The sequence below is a fragment of the Esox lucius genome, chromosome 5 (genome assembly GCF_011004845.1).
Source record: "Esox lucius isolate fEsoLuc1 chromosome 5, fEsoLuc1.pri, whole genome shotgun sequence".
In the NCBI taxonomy this organism is placed as follows: Eukaryota; Metazoa; Chordata; class Actinopteri; order Esociformes; family Esocidae; genus Esox; species Esox lucius.
Window position 1 is genome coordinate 35,750,612 of NC_047573.1, and position 24,773 is coordinate 35,775,384.

The window sequence follows — 24,773 nt, forward strand, 5'->3', positions numbered from 1 at the left end:
CCTCTGATACACTCACCTAAAGGATTATTAGGAACACCTGTTCAATTTCTCATTAATGCAATTATCTAATCAACCAATCACATGGCAGTTGCTTCAATGCATTTAGGGGTGTGGTCCTGGTCAAGACAATCTCCTGAACTCCATACTGAATGTCAGAATGGGAAAGAAAGGTGATTTAAGCAATTTTGAGCGTGGCATGGTTGTTGGTGCCAGACGAGCTGGTCTGAGTATTTCACAATCTGCTCAGTTACTGGGATTTTCACGCACAACCATTTCTAGGGTTTACAAAGATTGATGTGAAAAGGGAAAAACATCCAGTATGCAGCAGTCCTGTGTGCGAAAATGCCTTGTTGATGCTAGAGGTCAGAGGAGAATGGGCCGACTGATTCAAGCTGATAGAAGAGCAACTTTGACTGAAATAACCACTCGTTACAACCGAGGTATGCAGCAAAGCATTTGTGTAGCCACACGCACAACCTTGAGGCGGATGGGCTACAACAGCAGAAGACCCCACCGGGTACCACTCATCTCCGGTAGTGGTGGTGTAATGGTGTGGGGGATGTTTTCTTGGCACACTTTAAGCCCCTTAGTGCCAATTGGGCATTGTTTAAATGCCACAGCCTACCTGAGCATTGTTTCTGACCATGTCCATCCCTTTATGACCACCATGTACCCATCCTCTGATGGCTACTTCCAGCAGGATAATGCACCATGTCACAAAGCTCGAATCATTTCAAATTGGTTTCTTGAACATGACAATGAGTTCACTGTACTGAAATGGCCCCCACAGTCACCAGATCTCAACCCAATAGAGCATCTTTGGGATGTGGTGGAACGGGAGCTTCGTGCCCTGGATGTGCATCCCACAAATCTCCATCAACTGCAAGATGCTATCCTATCAATATGGGCTAACATTTCTAAAGAATGCTTTCAGCACCTTGTTGAATCAATGCCACGTAGAATTAAGGCAGTTCTGAAGGCGAAAGGGGGTCAAACCCAGTATTCGTATGGTGTTCCTAATAATCCTTTAGGTGAGTGTATATGCAGGCAGCAGAATGGACATTGAGCGCCTGTTGGCTTCCTCATGACTGTCAACTTCCGTGATGGATGTATTTTGCATGCCCATCTGAGTAAATGATGCGCACCATGCACATAGCATGCAGGCACCGATAACCGATGGGCATAAATGGCACTTCTTGAGTCTGAGGGGAAAAGGGCAGGAGTTCAAGGGGGTCTATCTGTGCATCTGCCTGTAAATGGTTGAACTGATAATGGGGTGGGTAGTATCAAATCTCCCCAAATAATCAAATTGCTAACAAAATATTTCTGTGAAACGGTAAAAACTAAATAATGTTTGAAACGCCTTTCTCTAAAAAAACAATTTCGTTTAAAAAACCTACAATTGTCCAGTGGTATCGGTTTTACAGGAAGTCTGATTGGCTTTTTATGGAGACAATCCTTCCTGGTCTAGTCTCTTTTTGGAAAGCGTCAGGTGGAACAACAGGGAGATGGGTGGAGCCTCCATAGCCCTCTCAGTTCAGCCTTGCCCAACATACCTGAACTGCTCATGTGTCATAACCTCAAAGTAATCAAAGATTATGGAGAGTCTCAATCATTCTTAGATGGTGGATTTTTTCTCCCATTCCTGTTTGGAGAAAGAAGGGACAACATTAACACTGACCATGACATGCTCTATTTTACTTTTTTGAAGCTACTATTCTGTTCTCACTGATTATAATACAGATTCTTTGAAGAGGGATAACATTTCCTAAGTGTTTTCCTTGGAAAAAATAAAGTTTTGACAAAATTTGTCAGGCTTATAAGAAGAGTACTAAGAAAAAGTGTGTGTGTGTGTACACAAGTGTACTTTTCAAGTGCCCAATATTTCTGAAAAGATAATAAAACTTTACAGGACCCTGGTTAGGTTTATGGTAAAAGTGTGAATTGGAGTAGGGATCTGGGGGAAATAACCTCTGACCTTAGCCTTCTGCATAACATTTCCTCTGTTGGATGACATGATTGACAGGGGTCTGTTTTTTAGTGCAGTGGCAGAGTTGACCGGAGAGGAGTCACCATTGTTTGTCGGGGGCGTGAGCATTTGTGGGGGGCCCATGGACAATGCTTTTGCCTGTAATCAGAAAAAAAGAGCTTAACACTTCTGAAAGTTAAACAATTCAAACTTAGTAGGTTAACGTAGCTATTTCACTGCACAACTGAAATATAAAATGTATTTCTGATTGTCACAGTGTACTGTGATTGCTGTCTCCAAAGATCATGAAAGTTAATTCAATGTAGTCACATCAAATTATTTAAAAAATAGGTAAAATATATTGTAGTAAAAAATTGGGGGTTGTAAATGTTTTGACTTCTAGCTTGCACCCGTTCTATGTGAATATAATTAAAAATTGTAGTTCTTCGTGTTTTATGTTGTTATTGTCTGTATCTTTAATCTGCTGCTATTTGTAGCCTGGTCCGTCTTGAGGAATGACATTTTTATCTCACTGACACTGAACCTGGGTAAATAAAGTTACATGTTTTTATTTTGTATATTAATGGCCATATACAGACTATAACCTTCATACCATGGGTGTGTCTTGGAGGCTGCTGTCCAATGTGGTGCCTAAAGTGAAAGGCCCCGCCTCTGCCTTCCTTAGACTCTCTTTCACCTCCATCAATCGTAGCTCCACCTCCACTCGCCGGTGCTCTGCCTCCCGGCACGCCTCCTCATTCTGCTTCAGGCAGGCATCCAGAGAGGCCTGCTGAACTGGGTCTGAGTAAAATAAACAAGTGTCGATCACAAGGTTAAAACAGGACATAATCACATTCATAATGACTTGTGGTCGTCAGTCATGATGAAAAATGTATTTGAATGTTGAAGTTACAACCTAAACGCCAAGAGTAATAATGACAAAGTTGGTGCCTGGGCCTGGACAAGTGGTAGTACTGCCTCTTCACACCACTTATTTACTGAGGTCAGTGGTTCAGTTCCCTGTTTGTATCCCTCTCTGTCTCCCTACCTACAGTTATGTCCAACGTCTGCAATACAAACATGAAAATGTCTTCATAGTGGCCAAGGGATATTCCGTGTTCTAAACTGCAACCTCCAGAATGGGTTAGAATCCAACTTTTTCTGCAGAATTTCCAAAATACCCTGCTGCATCCATCAATAAAGAAATGCTTTGAAAAGCACATATTTAGTTAATATAACTGAAAACACCATAGACATCATCTGCAATTGACACTATACATTAAACAATATCTTTGCTCAATTTGTTTTTCGGTCCATATGTTTTTCGGCCCATATATATAGTCATATTTTATTTACCATTATTTTACCCAGTAAGAATACATACTTTTTTTTTTACAGCAAAGTCCTGGGAACAACAAGGTCAAAATGTGTTGCTAAGGGACAGAATGACAAGACAGATCCAGCAACCTTTCGTTTACTTGCCAACGCTCTAGACAACTTGGCTACTCATGCTGCCCCAAGATCCCTCCCCTCTGTCCTTGGTCTCCAATGCGGAGGGAGGAGTAAAGATGCAGATGAAGAAGTACCTTGGCTGGTGCTTAGTTTTTCCTTGGTCTCCCTCCTTTCCTTCTTCAGGTTGGCTAGGCTGCTTCTCATTTCTTCCCTCTCTCTCTCCAGCCGGTCACGCTCTTCCATGTACAGCCGCATGTCTGCCTCCATTCTGTTTTTCCCTAGCTTTACCTCAATGGTCCCGGGGCAGGCTAGGAACCAATAGGGAGAAAACTTACTCCTGTCCTTTTTCTTGATTTTGTATTCCTTAATATTTTTTGGGTCAGGTAAGTCACCTGAGAACCAATTCAAATTTTTATGGACAAACTGACCAAAAGTATTTAAATGAAAGACAAAACTGTACACACAAATATAAATACTAAATTTGTATAAAAACAATAGACAAAGAAAAATGCTGTAGGACACTTACATATAGGAATTGGGAATTTAGCTAATTAAGTTTTCAGATAGCAGCTTGTAAATTTTAGTTTTGAAGGAAGGTGTGGTAAGACAAAATGTGGAGTGTAAGGGTCTTGTTACTCATTCCAGTACCAGCAAACTGACATGAGTGTTGACCAAAGGAAGTATATGCTTTAATTATTTTCTGTTTTGAAATTGAGTTTAATCTAACATAATTTGTAGATTTAATTTTTCTAATTAAATTTTACATTATGTAATTTGTTGCTTTGATCAGTATAAAAAAATCCATTTTGATTTCATGTTCTAACACAAAATGTGTAAAAGGGGGTGAATACATTTGACACCTGCTTTACTAATGAGGCTGGCGTTGAGTGTGAAGCGGGGGAAAATGTAAAAGTCACAATGATTAGTGTTAAAGGGGGCAGAGCTTACAAAGCGAATGGCTAAATTACATCTAATTTACAGAAGAACTTCTTAGTACCAAGCCGAAAGACAACATTGAAGATTTGTAGGATGGTCATTTTTACAAGTGTATACTTGGCAGCACAAGTAATTCATTCTGGCTATACCTTAAGATTGAAGGGGTGCAATATGAGTACCGCCAAACACTTACGGGAATTGCAGTTTGTAATTAAAATAAAACTGCCATTTTGAAAGCCACACCCTCCTCCTTCCATGTAATTTCTTAGATAGGTGTATACATTGTGAGTTTAGAACTCTGACAACAGAACAAACAGAAAACTAATTAGAGACTATTCACCTGTTTTTTTTTACCTTGTTTACTGACTTAATCCACCAACAGCCCAGGGCATTTAGCATTGGTACCCAAATGGTACCCTGGTGCTAAACACCCCTCACTGAATGCATGATGTCAATGGATGAATGCACGAGACTGCCAGATGAATGATATAATCTTGGTTGAATGAATAAATGAAATATAGGATTTCCATGACATTTCAAAAATGTAATTAGGTTATTATTGAAACATTATACAAGTACTGACAGTACTGTGATGTGTATTCTGTCTATAAAGTAGAGGACAGTGGGAAGTTCTTTGAGATTAAAGATGAGAACGAGTTTGTAAGACTGAGTAACGAATCTGTACCATCATGAACAATGGACTATCAAATGCTGCAATAATTAATTTAATTACTTTCTCCAATTCAAAAGCCACAGGAGTGGAAAATGTACCTTTAATTGCCATTTTAACCTATGTGTGTAACCTTGCGTGTCAGTAACAAGGTCAAACATTCAAGGGTGTGTAAACTTTTGATCAGGGCCATTTAGGTGATTTCTGTTATTATTGTGATTTAAAAAGGAGACAAACAACTCTGTGATAATAAATTGTTTCATATGATCACTGTCCTTAAATAAAATACTAATATGTTTAAAATCAATGCAAAAATTTCACAATTTCTGCCAGGGTATGCAAACTTATGAGCACAACTGTATGCTTTTACAGTTCTGCCCAAAGATTTTCTATAGGATTTAGGTCAGGGGTTTGTGATGGCCTCTCCAAAACCTTGACTTTGCTATCCTTAAGCCATTTTGCCACAACTCTGGAAGTATGCTTGGGGTCATTGTCCAATTTAAAGACCCATTTGTGATCAACCTTTAACTTCCTGACTGATGTCGTGAGATGTTGCTTCAATACATCCACATATATTTCCTTCCTTATGATGCCATCTATTTTTTGAAGTGCCTCCAGTCCCCCCTGCAGTAAAGCACCCCCACAATATGATGCTGCCACCCCTGTGCTTCACGGTTGGGATGGTGTTCTTCGGCTTGCATAACGATGCTCATTATCTCTAAACAGTTACATTTTGTTTCATCAGACTGGAGGACATTTCTCCCAAATGTACAATCTTTGTCCCCATGTGTAGTTGCAAACCTCTTTTTTATGGCGGTTTTGGAGCAGTGGCTTATTCTTGCTGAGTGGCCTTTCGGGTTATGTCTATATAGGACTTGTTTTATGGTGGATATAGATACTTTTTTACCTGTTTCCTCAAGCATCTTCACAGGGTCTTTTACTGTTGTTCTGGGACAGATTTGCACTTTTTGCACCAAAGTATGTTCATCTCTAGGAGACAGAACGCATCTCCTTCCTGTGCGGTATGACGGCTGAATGGTCTCATTATGTTTATACTTGTGTACTATTGTTTGTACAGATTAATGTTTTACCTTCAGGTGTTTGAAAATTGCTCGCAAGGATGAACCAGATTTGTGGAGGTCTACAATTTGTTTGTAGCAAAGAGGCATAAATACATCCACAAGTACACCTCCAGTTGACTAAAATAATGTAAATTAGCCTATCAGAAGCATCCAAAGCCATGACATAATTTTATGGAATTTTCCAAGCTGTTGAAAAGCACAGTCAATTTAATGTATGTAAACTTCTGACCCACTAGAATTGTGACTTATGAGTGAATTATAAGTGAAATAATCTGTCTGTAAACAATTGTTGGATACACAAGTAATAGTTGAAATTCCTTGTGTCGTGTACAAAGTAGATGTCCTAACAAACTTGCCAAAACTATAGTTTGTTAACATGAAATGAGTGGTTGAAAAGTGATTTTTAATTACTTCAAACTAAGTGTTTCTGACTTCAACTGTACTAACACAAATAATTGTGTATGTTAGAGAAAATGTATCTGTTCCGAGTCTTTAGCTCATTACTAACCTGTGGATAAGACCTTGTTCCTTTGTTCCCCACTGCATGCACTCCGATCTCTGGGAGGTTGGGGACTGTGAGGGGGAATGCTGATGGTAGGATTATTAGAAGTAGGACTTGGATGGGTTTTAGGGATTTGCAAGTGTAGGGTGATTGTGCTGGGGCCCTCGATGTGCTTTGTGCTAGCCTTCATCAGAGTGTCTTGGCTAAGAAGGGAAGTCATTTGAGGCTGAGGTGGTAGAGGGTTGGGAGACAGAGGTTGCTCTTGGGCAGGTCTGCTGTTGACAGCAGTAGGATCTATGCCATTGTGGCTTGGTGGAGGATCAGATTCACATTTGTTGATAGAATCAACCTAGGAAAAAATATTGCATTTAATGAATTTAAAAAATTCTACACAGAAAAATTGCCCGTTTTACATGAATACTGTATTAAGTTTAGCTCCTGAATGACTTGGTTCCCTACCTGGCTAGGGAAGTTCTGTGGCTCGTCTGAGTGGGCAGGTGACAAACAAGGTGGCTCCTTGTTTGGGGACACCCTTCCACAGGATGTGTGGAGAAATGAGCGTACAGGAATGAGGTCCAAGTAGATCCTATTTGTTGTGTCCTGCTCTGAATTGACCATCATATTGCAATCTTGACTGCATGACCAGGTGCTATTCTGACCACATTGATCGGCGCTCTCCTGATCTTCTTGAAGGCTGCTCTCCTCTTCATCCTGTCATGGAAGGAACAGAGACACAGCACTGAGATACTGCAAATGTAGTGAGGGGTGAAAAAGAGTGGTTTGAAAGGTTTACCACTTTAGGTTTCCAGGGGACCACTAGGCAAATGAGTACAAGGGAACATAATCATAGTGATAAATAGATACAAATATATAATCTGACTGCATAATGTTAGTAAATAAATGTTAGCATAAATTAGTCCTTAGTAAAGGTTAGCTACTCCTTTCGTCATGAGCCTAACATTAAAATGACATGTGTTTCTGGGGTCCGCCCAGACTGGTCAGAAACCCAGAATTCAGGGATGCCCACAATGGCATGTGTCCCTGGGACCAACTTAGACTGTTCAGAGACCCAGAACTCAGGGATGTCAAGTCTGGTCACTGACTTATGTATGTGTGTGTGCCGTAGTAATCTCAATTCCGAAGTAATATAATTGGAAATAATTTATTCCAATCAAGTAATGAAGCCACACCTCCCTGAGCACGCCCGATCTCGTCTGATCTCGGAAGCTAAGCAGGGTCGGGCCCGGTTAGTACTTGGATGGGAGACCGCCTGGGAATACCAGGTGCTGTAAGCCTTACCTCTCCATGAACTGCCACCTTAACGTGGTGGAGGGGTTTGAGTACCCGAGTGACCCTAGGAGCTATGTTGTCTGGGGCTATATGCCCCTGGTAGGGTCTCCCAAGGCAAACAGGTCTTAGGCGACGGGTCAGACTAAGAGCGGTTCAAAAACCCCTTAATGATGATTAAAATTATGTGTACCGTGACGTCGCCCGGTATGGCGCAGCCGGGGCCCCACCCTGGAGCCAGGCCCGGGGTTGGGGCTCGTATGCGAGCGCCTGGTGGCCGGGCCTTCCCCCATGGGGCCCGGCCGGGCTCAGCCCGAACGGGCGACGTGGGGCCGCCCTCCCGTGGGCTCACCACCCACAGGAGGGACCATAAGGGGCCGGTGCGAAGAGGATCGGGCGGCAGTCGAAGGCAGGGGCCTAGACAACCCGATCTCTGGACACGGAAAGTAGCTCTAGGGACGTGGAATGTCACCTCGCTGGCGGGGAAGGAGCCTGAGTTAGTGCGTGAGGTTGAGAGGTTCCGATTAGAGGTAGTCGGGATCACCTCTACACACGGCTTGGGCTCTTGGAGTTTACCCCGGTGAACGAGAGGGTCGTTTCCCTGCGCCTACGGGTCGGGGATAGGTCTCTCACTGTTGTTTGTGCCTACGGGCCGAACGGCAGTGCAGAGTACCCGACCTTCTTGGAGTCTCTGGGAGGGGTGCTGGAAAGTGCTCCGACTGGGGACTCTATTGTTCTACTGGGGGACTTCAACGCCCACGTGGGCAACGACAGTGACACCTGGAGGGGCGTGATTGGGAGGAATGGCCCCCCTGATCTGAACCCGAGTGGTGTTCAGTTATTGGACTTCTGTGCTAGTCACAGTTTGTCCATAACGAACACCATGTTCAAGCATAAGGGTGTCCATCAGTGCACGTGGCACCAGGACACCCTAGGCCGCAGGTCGATGATCGACTTTGTTGTCGTCTCATCTGACCTGCGGTCGTATGTCTTGGACACTCGGGTGAAGAGAGGGGCGGAGCTGTCAACTGATCACCACCTGGTGGTGAGTTGGATCCGATGGCGGGGGAAGAAGCTGGACAGACTCGGCAGGCCCAAGCGTACTGTAAGGGTCTGCTGGGAACGTCTGGCCGAGTCTCCTGTCAGAGAGAACTTGAACTCCCACCTCCGGCAGAGCTTCGACTGGATCCCGAGGGAGGCTGGAGATATTAAGTCCGAGTGGACCATGTTCTCCACCGCCATTGTCGAAGCGGCCACTCGGAGCTGTGGCCGTAAGGTCTCCGGTGCCTGTCGAGGCGGCAATCCCCGAACCCGGTGGTGGACACCGGAAGTAAGGGATGCCGTCAAGCTGAAGAAGGAATCCTATCAGGCCTGGTTGGCTTGTGGGACTCCTGACGCAGCTGACGGGTACCGACAGGCCAAGCGGGCTGCAGCCCGGGTGGTTGTGGAGGCAAAAACTCGGGCCTGGGAGGAGTTCGGTGAGGCCATGGAGAAGGACTATCGGCTGGCCTCGAAGAGATTCTGGCAAACCATCCGGCGCCTCAGGAGAGGGAAACAGTGCCCTACCAACGCTGTTTACAGTAGAGGTGGGCAGCTGTTGACCTCAACTGAGGATGTCGTCGGGCGGTGGAAGGAGTACTTCGAGGATCTCCTCAATCCCGCTGTCACTTCTTCCATTGAGGAAGCAGAGGATGAGATATCAGAGGTGGACTCGTCCATCACCCGGGCTGAAGTCACTGAGGTGGTCAAGAAACTCCTCGGTGGCAAGGCACCAGGGGTGGATGAGATCCGCCCTGAGTACCTCAAGTCTCTGGATGTTGTGGGGCTGTCTTGGTTGACACGCCTGTGCAACATCGCGTGGCGGTCGGGGACAGTGCCTCTGGGATGGCAGACCGGGGTGGTGGTCCCTCTTTTTAAGAAGGGGGACCGGAGGGTGTGTTCCAACTATAGGGGGATCACACTTCTCAGCCTCCCCGGGAAAGTCTATGCCAGGGTTCTGGAGAGGAGAATACGGCCGATAGTAGAACCTCGGATTCAGGAGGAACAGTGTGGTTTTCGTCCGGGCCGTGGAACACTGGACCAGCTCTATACCCTCTACAGGGTGTTGGAGGGTTCATGGGAGTTTGCCCAACCAATCCACATGTGTTTTGTGGATTTGGAGAAGGCATTCGACTGTGTCCCTCGCGGCATCTTGTGGAGGGTGCTTGGGGAATATGGGGTCCTGGGTCCTTTGCTAAGGGCTGTCAGGTCCCTGTACAACCGAAGCAGGAGCTTGGTCCGCATTGCCGGCAGTAAGTCAGACTTGTTCCCAGTGCATGTTGGATTTCGGCAGGGCTGCCCTTTGTCACCGGTTCTGTTCGTAATTTTTATGGACAGAATTTCTAGGCGCAGCCAGGGGCCGGAGGGTGTCAGGTTTGGGGACCACACAATTTCGTCTCTGCTCTTTGCAGATGATGTTGTCGTGTTGGCCCCTTCTAACCAGGACCTTCAGCATGCGCTGGGACGGTTTGCAGCAGAGTGTGAAGCGGTGGGGATGAAAATCAGTACCTCCAAATCCGAGGCCATGGTCCTCAGTCGGAAAAGGGTGGCTTGCCCACTTCAGGTTGGTGGAGAGTGCCTGCCTCAAGTGGAGGAGTTTAAGTATCTAGGGGTCTTGTTCACGAGTGAGGGAAGGATGGAACGGGAGATTGACAGACGGATCGGTGCAGCTTCTGCAGTAATGCAGTCGATGTATCGGTCTGTCGTGGTGAAGAAAGAGCTGAGCCGCAAGGCGAAGCTCTCGATTTACCAGTCAATCTACGTTCCTACTCTCACCTATGGTCATGAGCTTTGGGTCATGACCGAAAGGACAAGATCCCGGATACAGGCGGCCGAAATGAGCTTTCTCCGCAGGGTGGCCGGGCGATCCCTTAGAGATAGGGTGAGAAGCTCGGTCACCCGGGAGGAGCTCAGAGTAGAGCCGCTGCTCCTCCACATCGAGAGGGGTCAGCTGAGGTGGCTTGGGCATCTTTTTCGGATGCCTCCGGAACGCCTTCCTGGGAAGGTGTTCCGGTCCCGTCCCACCGGGAGGAGACCCCGGGGAAGACCTAGGACACGCTGGAGGGACTATGTCTCCCGGCTGGCCTGGGAACGCCTCGGTGTCCCCCCGGAAGAGCTGGAGGAAGTGTCTGGGGAGAGGGAAGTCTGGGCATCCCTGCTTAGACTGCTGCCCCCGCGACCCGGCCCCGGATAAGCGGAAGAAGATGGTATGGTATGGTAAGTAATGAAGCTACAATACAAAACAATAATTACATACCAGCATGACTCAACGTCCACCCAACTAGTCTAAAAGTCTACTAAGTATACCATAAGACACACTATAGCACGAAGGTGTGCTAGGAGCTTCTGTTAACGATAGACTCCTAAATATGACTACAACACAATGTGTTGGGAGGACTCTTTAACGATGACAAACTCCTAAATATGACTACAATACAACGTGTTGGGGGGTCTCTCTAACAATGACAAACTCCTAAATGTGACTACACCACAACGTATTGGGAAGTATTTAACGATGACAAACTCATAAATATGACTACACCACAACGTATTGGGAAGTATCTAACGATGACAAACTCCTAAATATGACTACACCACAACGTATTGGGAAGTATCTAACGATGACAAACTGCTAAATGTGACTACACCACAACGTATTGGGAAGTATCTAACGATGACAAACTCCTAAATATGACTACACCACGTGTTGGGAGGTCTCATTAACAAGGACAAACTCCTAAATATGACTACAACACAATGTGTTGGGAGGTCTCTTTAACGAGGATAAACTCCTAAATATGACTATACACAATGTTTTGGGAGGACAAATGTCCTTCTTTAGAAAAGCATGTGCTATGCAGGACAACCTGATTAACATTACCAAAGGTCTGTTGGAGACTTGATGGGGCCAAAGGCTCTTTCGTCAAATACACTTCCACTCTTCCTCAACAGACATCTCTTATTACACTTCAGTAATATAACATATTTCAACTCACACCGAGATACACTTTGCTTTCATAAGCTCTCAGCAAGAAGCTAGCTCTCTGAAAAATTTTGAAAACCCAGCATACGCTCAGGTAGTACAAAAGTACTCATCATTAAGATAGAATATATTAACCACGGACTGTGATAGAATAGAGTTTAAAAAATATTTTAGCAGCCATTTTTGTAAAGACACACTTGCTCTTTTTTGGACAGGAAAGTGGGGAAGTACAGAGAAAAGTCACAGTGGAAACGTACAGGAGTCTAAAGCAAGCAGCAGCCCAGAACGTAATATGATGTATCCCAGAATGGTTGTGTAAATCAGTTCTGTAACTGAGTGTGTTTAGAACCAAAAACAGGAAGGAATAAGGAAATACATAATCCTTTTGCAACACAGTTTCCAACCCTACATAAAAATCCACTCCAGTCACATGTTTAACCCTATCAAACTCTGAAGCTCATTCATAAATTTCATATGTCCAACTATCTAAACATGATCTCACACATATCATCAGCAATCGTACAGTGAGGGAACATTTCTTTTGATCCTCTGCTGATTTTGTACTTCTGCCCACTGAAAAAGAAATGATCAGTCTATAATTTTAATGGTAGGTTTATTTGAACAGTGAGAGACAGAAAAACTCTTAAAGGGAGTGCTCCTAAAGTTTGTTACCTGTACAAAAGACACCAGTCCACAAAAGCAATCAATCAATCACATTCCAAACTCTCCACCATGGGCAAGACCAAAGAGCTGTCCAAGGGTGTCAGGGACAAGATTGTAGACCTACACAAGGCTGGAATGGGCTACAAGACCATCCCCAAGCAGCTTGGTGAGAAGGTGACAACAGTTGGTGTGATTATTCGCAAATGGAAGAAACACAAAAGAACTGTGTCAATCTCCCTGGATCTGGGGCTCCATGCAAGATCTCACCTTGTGGAGTTGCAATGATCATGAGAACGGTTTGGAATCAGGCCAGAACTACACGGGAGGATCTTGTCAATGATCTCAAGGCAGCTGGGACCATAGTCACCAAGAAAACAATTGGTAACACACTACGCCGTGAAGGACTGAAATCCTGCAGCGCCCGCAAGGTCCCCCTGCTCAAGAAAGCACATGTACAGGCCCGTCTGAAGTTTGCCAAGGAACATCTGAACGATTCAGAGGAGAACTGGGTGAAAGCGTTGTGGTCAGATGAGACCAAAATCGAGCTCTTTGGCATCAACTCAACTCGCAGTGTTTGGAGGAGGAAGAATGCTGCCTATGACCCCAAGAACACAAACCCCACCATCAAACATGGCGGTGGAAACATTCTGCTTTGGGGGTGTTTTTCTGCTAAGGGGACAGGACAACTTCACCGCATTAAAGGGAAGAAGGCATTGAAAATGGGTCGTGGATGGGTATTCCAGCATGACAATGACCCGAAACACACAGCCAAGCCAACAAAGGAGTGGCTCAAGAAGAAGCACATTAAGGTCCTGGAGTGGCCTAGCCAGTCACCAGACCTTAATGCCAAAGAAAATCTGTGGAGGGAGCTGAAGGTTCAAGTTGCCAAACGTCAGCCTCGAAACATTAATGACTTGGAGAAGACCTGCAAAGAGCAGTGGGACAAAATCCCTCCTGAGATGTGTGCAAACCTGCTGGCCAACTACAAGAAACATCTGACCTCTGTGATTGCCAACAAGGGTTTTGCCACCAAGTATTAAGTCATGTTTTGTAGAGGGGTCAAATACTTATTTCACTCAATAAAATGCAAATTAATTTATATATTTTTTTTAATGTGTTTTTCTGGATTTTTTTGTTGCTATTCGGTCTCTCACTGTTCAAATAAAACTACCATTAAAATGATAGACTGATCAAACATACAAAATCAGCAGGAGACCAAATAAGTTTTTTTGCTCACGGTATGTCCTAATCAAAATCCGGTTAAGTTGCAGAACACAGTTTTGGGTACAGACCTTTTCTAGTGTTTCCCACACTTATTTTGTCTTCCGAATCAATTATGTGTTTGCAAGTTGAACATTTTCACATGAACAGAGTAAAATGTAATTGCATAGTCCCAATATGATAATACACTAGAAAGTATACTGTTCATGTTTGACTTTTTATTAACTTAGCATCTTATCCACAGCAACTTACAGTAAGTGTATTACCTTTTCAAGATAGTATATTATTGGGTGGTGTGGTTTCCTAAGTACACCATACTCAATAAAATAGCTATCAGCAGTTTAGTGCTAGAAAGAAAATTATTTGTAAAAAATGTATGCAGTGAGCTCACCTCTGGATCAGCCTCTATAGAAGCCACATCATCATAGATGTCATCGGAACCAGGGGAGGCCAGGGAAAGGCTGTCTATGTAGGTATTAGGCTCAGAGTACCCGCTTTGCATCAGGCTGAAGGATAAAAACATACACATCAATATGGAAACTTAAAAATGCACATCTACTTTCCTTAATTCTAACCCTAAATTAAATAATATTAATGGCTAAATATACTATAACCCTAACCCTTAAATCTAATTCAAACCCCTATTGTTTAAATGTAAATGTTTAACATCATTTTAACCTAAAACCAAGTCTGTAAGTCAGAAATAAAAAATTCATATTGTAGGGATTGGGCTCTCCACCTCTTTTTTACATAAACAAGCGTACACACACACACACACACACACACACACACACACACACACGCACACACACACACACAGATGAGTAGATGACTTGACTCACTATAAAGAGTTTTTGGCTGCATTAACTATGGTCGAGACCCTCTCAGAGTTGACATAGTCATAGGTGAGTTCTTCAGGGTCCGTCTTTGTTCCAGTCTGTGATAGCAGAAGCCCCAGCCAGTGACCCATATCGGCTGACGACTTTGCCTAGATGTTGGAAAGGGGATAAAGAAGAGAAAAGGGTGAGAGAAGAGAAAGGGGAAGATGAGTAGAGTGAAGAAAACAGCTTGTTAAAAACAACCTCCATTTTGACCTCGCTACAGAGATGATCCAACAGGTGGCAGTCATGCCAAGAATTCTGTCTTAGAGCTTCATCAACTTCAAAACATAAAATAAAAAATATATTGAGTAACTATTCATTGTTACTCTTGCCAGGGTGTAATCAGATTAATCAAAGAAAATAAAACTAATATTTACAGGAAGTGAGGAAGTGCCGCAAACAAGTGTTTTCAATCAAATGTTCACGCCATCAAAATACAGAAAATGTAAAAAGGAATTACATTGCCAACAACTTAGTGGGGTCGAAGAGTTAAGAATGCTTGGGAGGAGTACTGTCTCATCAGCCAAATGTCACTGTTAGGAATGCTAATAAGGGGTATTAACATTAAGCAAAAGCAGAATAACACTGGCCAATCCTAAATGTGGTTCCACAGTGTCTTTGTGTGTGTATGTCTGTCTGTGTAATGTGTGATTGGCGGGTGGGGTTTGGTCTGTGCATGTGTGTGTGTGTGTGTGTGTGCAATCTCCAGAAAGTGGAATGTTCTCAGCATGGCAGTGTAACAGAGGCCAAATTCTGCATAGATTAGATCAGATTAGATTCTGCTTTCCTGGGGACTGAAAGGGCTATTACTTTTATAAGAGCTGTCCTGGTTAATGATTTCCTTGGAATTACAACTTAATTGGAATGGTACAATACTAAGAATACAGTATGATGGCCAAAATGTGTGTGTGTGTTAGTATCTTACAAGCCTTTGTTTTCTTCGCAAACTTTCTTTGCAAACTTACAGTACTGATCTTCGGGTGTATGGGCCATAAACACAGGATAACCATATGTAGCCTTTAAATGGCAGGGTATAAAAGTCAAGTATGAAGCAGGTAGCGAGGCACTGCTCTGCATCAGAGGCCATGGTGTGTGGGTGTTATTTATAACCCTAGATGGGCTTGTCGTTGTCCTTTTGTAATTGTACATTTTATTTTTGGGGTCCAAAAAGCATTTTAAATGTGCCTCTCTACACCAATCGCCCACCTCCCACATGCAAAACCTCCCTCTTGCCTCCCCCCGCCTACCTCCAGAGTGGCTAGTTGTGCCCCATCCATCTGGATCCGAAAGGAGTAGAGGTGATCAGGGCTGGGGTCCGGCAGGACCATGCACCCCTCTAAAGGCACTGGCTGCTGGGCTGCTTTAGTCTTGCCCTTATCCTGGTAGAACCACAGCTGGCCGTTTTTAATCAGACACCAGTGGCTCCTCCACTGACTGTTTACCAGCACGTTGAGGTAACCTGAGGTAATAATTATTGTTATATGTTTGCTTTGACAAAGTTTGTTCAACTTGCAGGTTCAGTTAAGCCTTTAGAATTTTTTAGAATTTTGTGATGGAAAACAGAAAGACAGGGAGAGAGTAAGTGCCGTTATTACTACAAATAAAATCCTAAAATACTACAGAATAATTTACCATGAAAGGCCAGCTGATGCAATCTATTAATAATAACTTATAAAATAACTTATAAAGACATAAAATGTCTTTACTGTAAACAAAGCATACAGTAGTAGTACAACTATTCATCATTCTCTTTGAGGAATATACAGTTGTGCTCATAAGTTTGCATACCCTGGAAGAAATTGTGAAATTTGACACTGATTTTGAAAATATGACTGATCATGCAATAAATATTTTATTTAAGGATAGTGATCATATGAAGTCATTTATTATCACATAGCTCTTTGGCTCCTTTTTAAATCATAATGATAACAGAAATCACCAAAATTACCCTGATCAAAAGTTTATATGCCCTTGAATGTTTGGCCTTGTTACAGACACACAAGGTGACACACAGGTGAAAATGGCAATTAAAGGTGAATTTCCCACACATTTGGCTTTTTAAATTAATACACAGTGTTTGTTTATACAGAGTCAGTGAGTTTGTTAGCTCTCATGTGGATGCACTGAGCAGGCTAGATACTGAGCCATGGGGAGCATAAAAGAAGATTATTAGATTACTGAACTTCAGGCCTGGGATTCAAACTAATTTCAATTTGCATGTTTTTCTGAACCCTCAACTGTAATTTAGACCAAACTACTGTGTGTTAAACGGGGTCAATGGTTGACCTTAGTCATAGAAACTATGTCCATTCACCTGAGGTGTTGACACATTTTTCAGGACTGTCTAAGGATGAGGTCTTCTTCTTGCCAATGTTCATTAGATTACTGAACTTCAGGCCTGCACCGTATTTCTTCTTCACTGTAAAGAATCGAGGCAGAGAGTTTCTAATGTAAACAAACGAGGTTAAGCAGAGCACAATACTGTATAGTTGAGTAGGTATCAGTGGGAGAAACACAAAGTTGTAAACAAGAATCATATATTCTAACACTGGAAATGCTCCATTTAAAAAATAAATTAGGCCCTTGGGTACTGTCGATGTTCCATAACCTGCTTCCACTACCCCAATTATAATCTCAATCATAAGGTGGGGAAATCCAAAATGGAACCAAGGTCAGAATTGAGGGCATGGCTTCCTATAGTCCCATGTGAATCAGTATGTAGTGGAAGGCAGTTTAGGTCATGGGTTCGATTCACACAGGGGCCAAAGTACTAAATAAAAAATTGTAAGTTGCTCTCATCTGTAACATGGCTGCCCATGGGAAAAGTACAGTATTTCATTTCTGACAAGATATCACCTCAAAGAGATTTATATGTAGGAAATCTGTTCCCAAGCATTCACACATTTTATATAATCTATTTGTGATTCTTGCAGTTCATTTACAGTGTGCAAACCTTTATAGCCATGCTCTGGGCATGACCAACTGCTTACGGAAAATATAATTGCCAGGGTCTTCAATTCCATTGTCCACTGTGATATCCATTAATGGCTTTTCCATCCATCCTTCCTCCAAGGTCAGAAATCTGGGTGTTATCTTTGACTACACTCTCCTTTCGAGCTCCAGATCAAGCCCATCACCAAATCAGCCTTCTTTCACCTCCATAATATCTCTCGACTCCGCCCATCCCTCACAGACCCAGTAGAGGAAACCCTCATCACGCATTCAAAACATCATGTCTGGACAAATGCAAAGGAGAGTGAGGCAAAGCCCTGGACAGTCTCCAGTATGTTCAAAACGTAGCTATCAGAGTCTTCACTCACAACAAACCCTGGGAACACATTACTCTACAACATTCACTGGCTCCCAGTGTGGTTTTGCATTAATAATAAGATCCTGTTCCTCACCTACAAGGCCCTCCATGGCCTTGCGCCCTCTTAAATGTCCAACACATCCTTCACACACACACCCCTGATTGTAGTCTTCGCTCCTCTGACAATGGACTTCTCACCATTCCAAAAACTAGATTATAACATGTGGGACCGGGCATTCATTGTTATGGCCCCTAATTCTGGAATTCTCTCTCTTCTGCCACCCACAACTCAGATTCCATCACCACCTTTAAAAACAGGCTTGAAACTGACTTATTCATGCTGGCTTTTCCCTCGGTGTAGCTCGAACATCAGTTAGCTTCAGCTGTGCTTTCATAGTTATTTTCTTTCATTGATTTCTGGTTTTTCTTGTTTTGGGTTTTTGCTATTCAGTGTTCTTGGATTTCTTGAAAGGCATTCAATATGTGTAATGAAGATGAACTGGTCTGGGGGCAACATCCCCATGCTCTGTGGCAATCAGTTCTCAGATGTGACTCACCATCTTTACATTCTGGGTTATCAGCGTGACTTTCTGCGCTACTGCAACTTTCAGATGCAGCAGAGTACCTCTCACTGAGCTCCCCCTGTGTAGAGACCACAACACAAATGTAATTAAATACACACCCACACACAGACTCACACAATTATTTACACCCCCTCCTGACTCTAGAGAAGTTATTATTGTTTATTGTGCTCTGAGTAAAATGTTTGTTCCAGCCCACCACTAACACATTACATTCCATCTGGGCACACGCCTTTCTATGATCTTTTGGGAATTCAGGAATAGAAAGTCAAATGTTAATTATTGAAAATCCACTATGAAATACTTGCATTTACACGGGTCAAATGGAACTTAAAGAGGGGGAACACATTCACATTCTCTTTTAATCCAAATGATCATTAAAAAAAAAACACACAAAAAACACATACATTTTCTCACAGCCCATCACATCCTGATGCTATGATATTAGTTCTTCTAAAATACAAAAAAACGTTTTCAACTTTTGCCAGGTTTTCCATTATTTCATAATATACCATTTGAGATTAAAGCCTTGCCTCATTGCAGCAACTTTGAATAGTTGATGTCAAGATACAGTCAACTGAAGTAGTACTGGCACCCTTAATAAAACGGAAAAAAGGAAATGCAAAAACAAACAACACAAATCACATTTTGGGCTCAAATATAAGGAAGAGTTGTGTACTTTTATTTCAACCCATTCATTTCTCACACACAAAACATTTTATTTAGTATTATGATATTTTTGGCAAAACACCCCTTTTTTTGGCACCCTTAAAAAATATTTTCAATAAAACCAAAGCACCTGAACTTTCCCAAGTGTTAGTGGAACATCTTGTATTGCGGTCAGATGAGACAATACCACCAGCATATTAGGTGACAAAAGGGGACTGCAAACAACGAAAAGCACTTTGTGACTGTTTTGTTACTAGTGGTGCAATGACTCTTGTTAAGATCAATGGCATAATGAATTTCACTAATCACCAGGACATTTTAGCCCCTGTCAGGGGATTGAAACTTGGCCATGAATGGACCTCTCTACAAGATAGTGACCCCAAACACATCAAAATCACCACAGAAATTGTTTCAGGGCAACAAAATGTGTTACAACAGCCATCTCAGTCTTGGGATTTGAATCCAGTTGAAAACATGTTGTCTGAATTGAAGAGAGCAGGTCCAAGATCGATCCAAAAGTGTGCATCAGTCTTGTCAGACTTTACAGGACAAGGCTCAGTAGTGTTATCCAGTCCAGGTGAGGCTTCACGAAATATTGATCGTAGGGATTGCAATAACTTTTCTAAAAAAAAATTCATACTACACTCCTCCATGAACTGCCACCTTAACGTGGTGGAGGGGTTTGAGTACCCGAGTGACCCTAGGAGCTATGTTGTCTGTGGCTATATGCCCCTGGTAGGGTCTCCCAAGGCAAACAGGTCCTAGGCGACGGGTCAGACTAAGAGTGGTTCAAAACCCTTTAATGACGGAAAACATTTTGAGGACCGTGACGTTGCCTGGTATGGCGCAGCCGGGGCCCCACCCTGGAGCCAGGCCCGGGGTTGGGGCTCGTATGCGAGCGCCTGGTGGCCGGGCATTTCCCCACGAGGTCCGGTCGGGCTCAGCCCGAAGGAGCGACGTGGGGCCGCCTTGCCGTGGGCTCACCACCTGCAGGAGGGACCATAAGGGGTCGGTGCGTAGAGGATCGGATGGCAGTCGAAGGCGGGGGCCTCGACAACCCGATCCATGGACACGGAAACTAGTTCTAGGGACGTGGAACGTCACCTCGCTGGCGAGGAAGGAGCCTGAGATCGTGCGTGAGGTTGAGAGGTTCCGACTAGAGATAGTTGGGATCACCTCCACGCACGGCTTGGGCACTGGAACCACACTCCTTGAGAGAGGATGGACTCTTCACCACTCTGGAGTTGCCCATGGTGAGAGGCGGCGGGCTGGTGTGGGTTTGCTTATAGCTCCCCAGCTCTGCCGCCATGTGTTGGAGTTTACCCCGGTGAACGAGAGGGTCGTTTCCCTGTGCCTACGGGTCGGGGATAGGTCTCTCACTGTTGTTTGTGCCTATGGGCCGAACGCTCCAACTGGGGACTCCATCGTTCTACTGGGGGACTTCAACGCCCAAGTGGGCAACGACAATGAAACCTGGAGGGGCGTGATTGGGAGGAACGGCCCCCCGATCTGAACCCGAGTGGTGTTCAGTTATTGGACTTCTTTGCTAGTCACAGTTTGTCCATAACGAACACCATGTTCAAGCATAAGGGTGTCCATCAGTGCACGTGGCGCCAGGACACCCTAGGCCGTAGGTCGATGGTCGACTTTGTTGTCGTTTCATCTGACCTGCGGCCGTATGTCTTGGACACTCGGGTGAAGAGAGGGGCGGAGCTGTCAACTGATCACCACCTGGTGGTGAGTTGGATCCGATGGCGGGGGAGGAAGCCTGACAGACTCGGCAGACCCAAGCGTATGGAAAAGGGTTTGCTGGGAACCTCTGGCCGAGTCTCCTGTCAGAGAGATCTTGAACTCCCACCTCCGGCAGAGCTTCGACTGGATCCCGAGGGAGGTTGGAGATATTGAGTCTGAGTGGACCATGTTCTCCACCGCCATTGTCAAAGCGGCCGCTTGGAGCTGTGGCCGTAAGGTCTCCGGTGCCTGTCGAGGCGGCAATCCCCGAACCCGGTGGTGGACACCGGAAGTAAGGGATGCCGTCAAGCTGAAGAAGGAGTCCTATCAGGCCTGGTTGGCTTGTGGGACTCCTGAGGCAGCTGATGGGTACCGGCAGGCCAAGCGGACTGCAGCCCGGGTGGTTGTGGAGGCAAAAACTCGGGCCTGGGAGGAGTTCGGTGAGGCCATGGAGATGGACTATCGGCTGGCCTCGAAGAGATTCTGACAAACCGTCCGGCGCCTCAGGAGAGGGAAACAGTGGCCTGCCAATGCTGTTTACAGTAGAGGTGGGCAGCTGTTGACCTCAACTGGGGATGTCGTCGGGCGGTGGAAGGAGTACTTCAAGGATCTCCTCAATCCCGCCGTCACGTCTTCCATTGAGGAAGCAGAGGATGAGGGCTCAGAGGTGGACTTGTCCATCACCCGGGCTGAAGTCACTGAGGTAGTCAAGAAACTCCTCGGTGGCAAGGCACCGGGGGTGGATGAGATCCGCCCTGAGTACCTCAAGTCTCTGGATGTTGTGGGGCTGTCTTGGTTGGCACACCTGTGCAACATCGCGTGGCGGTCGGGGACAGTGCCTCTGGGATGGCAGACCGGGGTGGTGGTCCCTCTTTTTAAGAAGGGGAACCGGAGGGTGTGTTCCAACTACAGGGGGATCACACTTCTCAGCCTCCCCGGGAAAGTCTATGCCAGGGTACTGGAGAGGAGAATACGGCTGATAGTAGAACCTCGGATTCAGGAGGAACAGTGTGGTTTTCCTCCGGGCCGTGGAACACTGGACCAGCTCTATACCCTCTACGGGTGCTGGAGGGTTCATGGGAGTTTGCCCAACCAATCCACATGTGTTTTGTGGATTTGGAGAAGGCATTCGACTGTGTCCCTCACGGCATCCTGTGGAGGGTGCTTCAGGAATATGGGGTCCTGGGTCCTTTGCTAAGGGCTGTCAGGTCCCTGTACGACCGAAGCAGGAGCTTGGTCCGCATTGCCGGCAGTAAGTCAGACTTGTTCCCAGTGCATTTTGGACTGCGGCAGGGCTGCCCTTTGTCGCCGGTTCTGTTCGTAATTTTTATGGACAGAATTTCTAGGCGCAGCCAGGGGCCGGAGGGTGTCAGGTTTGGGTATCACACGATTTTGTCTCTGCTCTTTGCGGATGATGTCGTGTTGGCCCCTTCAAACCAGGACCTTCAGCATGCACTGGGACGGTTTGCAGCCGAGTGTGAAGCGGTGGGGATGAAAATCAGTACCTCCAAATCCGAGGCCATGGTCCTCAGTCGGAAAAGGGTGGCTTGCCCACATCAGATTGGTGGGGAGTGCCTGCCTCAAGTGGAGGAGTTTAAGTATCTAGGGGTCTCGTTCACGAGTGAAGGAGCAATGGAACGGGAGATTGACAGACGGATCGGTGCAGCTTCTGCAGTAATGCGGTCGATGTATTGGTCTGTCGTGGTGAAGAAAGAGCAGAGCCGCAAAGCGCAGCTCTCGATTTACCAGTCAATCTATGTTCCTACTCTCATCTATGGTCATGAGTTTTGGGTCATGATCGAAAGGACAAGATCCCGGATACAGGCGGCCGAAATGAGCTTTCTCCGCAGGGGGGCTGGGTGGTCCCTTTGAGATAGGGTGAAAAGCTTGGTCACCCGGGAGGAGCTCAGAGTAGAGCCGCTGCTCCTCCACATCGAGAGGGGTCAGCTGAGGTGGCTTGGGCATCTGTTCCGGATGCCTCCTGGACTCCTTCCCGGGATGGTGTTCCGGGCCTGTCCCACCGGGAGGAGACCCCGGGGAAGACCTAGGACACGCTGGCCTGGGAACGCCTCGGTGTCCCCCCGGAAGAGCTGGAGGAAGTGTCTGGGGATAGGGAAGTCAGGGCATCTCTGCTTAGTCTGCTGCCCCCGCGACCTGGCCCCGGATCAGCGGAAGAAGATGGATGGATGGACTTATTTTGTTAAAATAAAACGAACACTCCTCCTTATATTTCAGGTCAAAATGCGTTACGTTTTGCTCAATTTCATGAAGGGTTGCCAATATTTCTTGAGTTAACTATACTCTGTGTCTTCCGAAGCACAGCCAATGCCATCTTATCACATCGCTCCCTCAACCATGAAGTCACCAGTCTTTTACTTTAATTGAACTCTCAGCTGCAGGAATTGCAAGAGCACTGTGAGGCTACACTCAACCACAAAGTATCCATAGTTGATTACTCTACCCCAAACCCTGATGGCGCTGGCCAGTTGCACCACCATCTGCGGGACCCTTGTGCGAACCCTGGTTTGGCAATGAAGCAGCAAACTGCAATCACAGTATCTTTTATCTGGTCAGAATCCCCACATAGCCATATTACCAGTAAGGAGATTTTCTTATTTTAATGATATACTACCTTAGTGCAGATGAGTCGTGGGGAGTCAGATACAAAGTTTGCCATTTCAGATCCCTCTATTGGCTTAGGGCTGATCTCCTGGATCACCTGATTGGAGAGACAAAAAGCCATGACCACTAGTTCTTCTTATTTTAGTCACCTCATCTGAATAAGTACTATAGCAAACAAAACCCATTACTGAAACAGTCTCTATTTCAAGTGTAATTTCCTCTTTCATTTTCAAAATGTTAACGCCTGTACACATTTCACTATTTGACATGCTTTTAGTGTGCAACAAATATGCTTGATTTGTATTCATTAACATTGGGTATTAATTCAATTTCAATTCAGGAATGCATCCCTTCTCTTTGTTTTCCAATATATATGTAAGTTACTCCAGATAGGAGCATCAGTAAATGACTAAAATGTCAAATGCAAATGTCCTCTTTGAAAAGCAAGTTGTGAAATCTTAATTGCAATTTTAGATGTACTTTTTGAATTAAACACCAAGAGCCTGACTCTGGTCCATACAAATAGTCTCTTTACCTTGAGCCACTGCTCAGTCTGCTCTTTGCTCTGCAGGCCAAGAACAATGGCTTCTCCGCCCATTGGGATGATCTTCAGCTTGTGCTCCTTCTTCTTGGGCTGTTTCTCCTTGTAGACCACACTGCAGCCCAGCAGGCTCACATCCAACAGTGGGACCTGCTCCTTCGAGCTCTTGTAGCACTATTGGAACACAAAGGGAATATTTCCAGAGGTTAAAGATGGAAATGGTAGTATAGTTGGTTGGAGCAGTTGGACAATGCTTGTGGACAGAAAAAATCTAACTTAATATAATTTAAATTGTTTAGTCAATACAGACCATATAACTATTAGAATACAGAACCTGTTTTTCATAATTTATATATTTTGCTATGACAGAAAAAATTTGCAAATATAAATATTTTATTCAACGGTATGTTGACTATTCAATATTCTATGATACAAGGATTTATTTGCATATATGTCACATTAAATCTTTTTGTGAGTTGTAGTACTATACAGACTGAATGTGAGAGAAAAAACATTGAATCGGTAGCAGGAATAGCAAGTAATACAGAGCTATAACTTTCACAATCTCATCAGGTGGTGCTAAGGCTACAACGGGGGCTGCAGGAATAGGCATATTTATGAAAAGTAAATTTAGT

General features: G+C 44.8%; 1 protein-coding gene and 1 pseudogene across 1 annotated transcript in view; one reads left to right on the plus strand and one right to left on the minus strand.

Annotated features, from left to right (window-relative positions):
- Positions 1-972: 972 nt before the first annotated feature.
- afap1l2 (actin filament associated protein 1-like 2) overlaps positions 973-24,773 on the minus strand; it is an 86,152-nt gene continuing 62,351 nt past the window's right edge. The window contains exons 7-19 of the mRNA XM_010865827.3: positions 24,133-24,312; positions 23,608-23,694; positions 18,552-18,636; positions 16,999-17,103; positions 15,932-16,143; positions 14,646-14,791; positions 14,195-14,309; positions 7,071-7,322; positions 6,618-6,960; positions 3,556-3,729; positions 2,583-2,770; positions 1,979-2,128; positions 973-1,645 (exon numbers count right to left, since the gene is read on the minus strand). Of these exons, the coding sequence (XP_010864129.2) occupies positions 1,619-1,645; positions 1,979-2,128; positions 2,583-2,770; positions 3,556-3,729; positions 6,618-6,960; positions 7,071-7,322; positions 14,195-14,309; positions 14,646-14,791; positions 15,932-16,143; positions 16,999-17,103; positions 18,552-18,636; positions 23,608-23,694; positions 24,133-24,312 (2,064 nt within the window). The 3' untranslated portion in view covers positions 973-1,618. The remainder of the gene's footprint in view (positions 1,646-1,978; positions 2,129-2,582; positions 2,771-3,555; positions 3,730-6,617; positions 6,961-7,070; positions 7,323-14,194; positions 14,310-14,645; positions 14,792-15,931; positions 16,144-16,998; positions 17,104-18,551; positions 18,637-23,607; positions 23,695-24,132; positions 24,313-24,773) is intronic.
- Positions 7,788-7,906, plus strand: LOC114839392 (annotated as a pseudogene).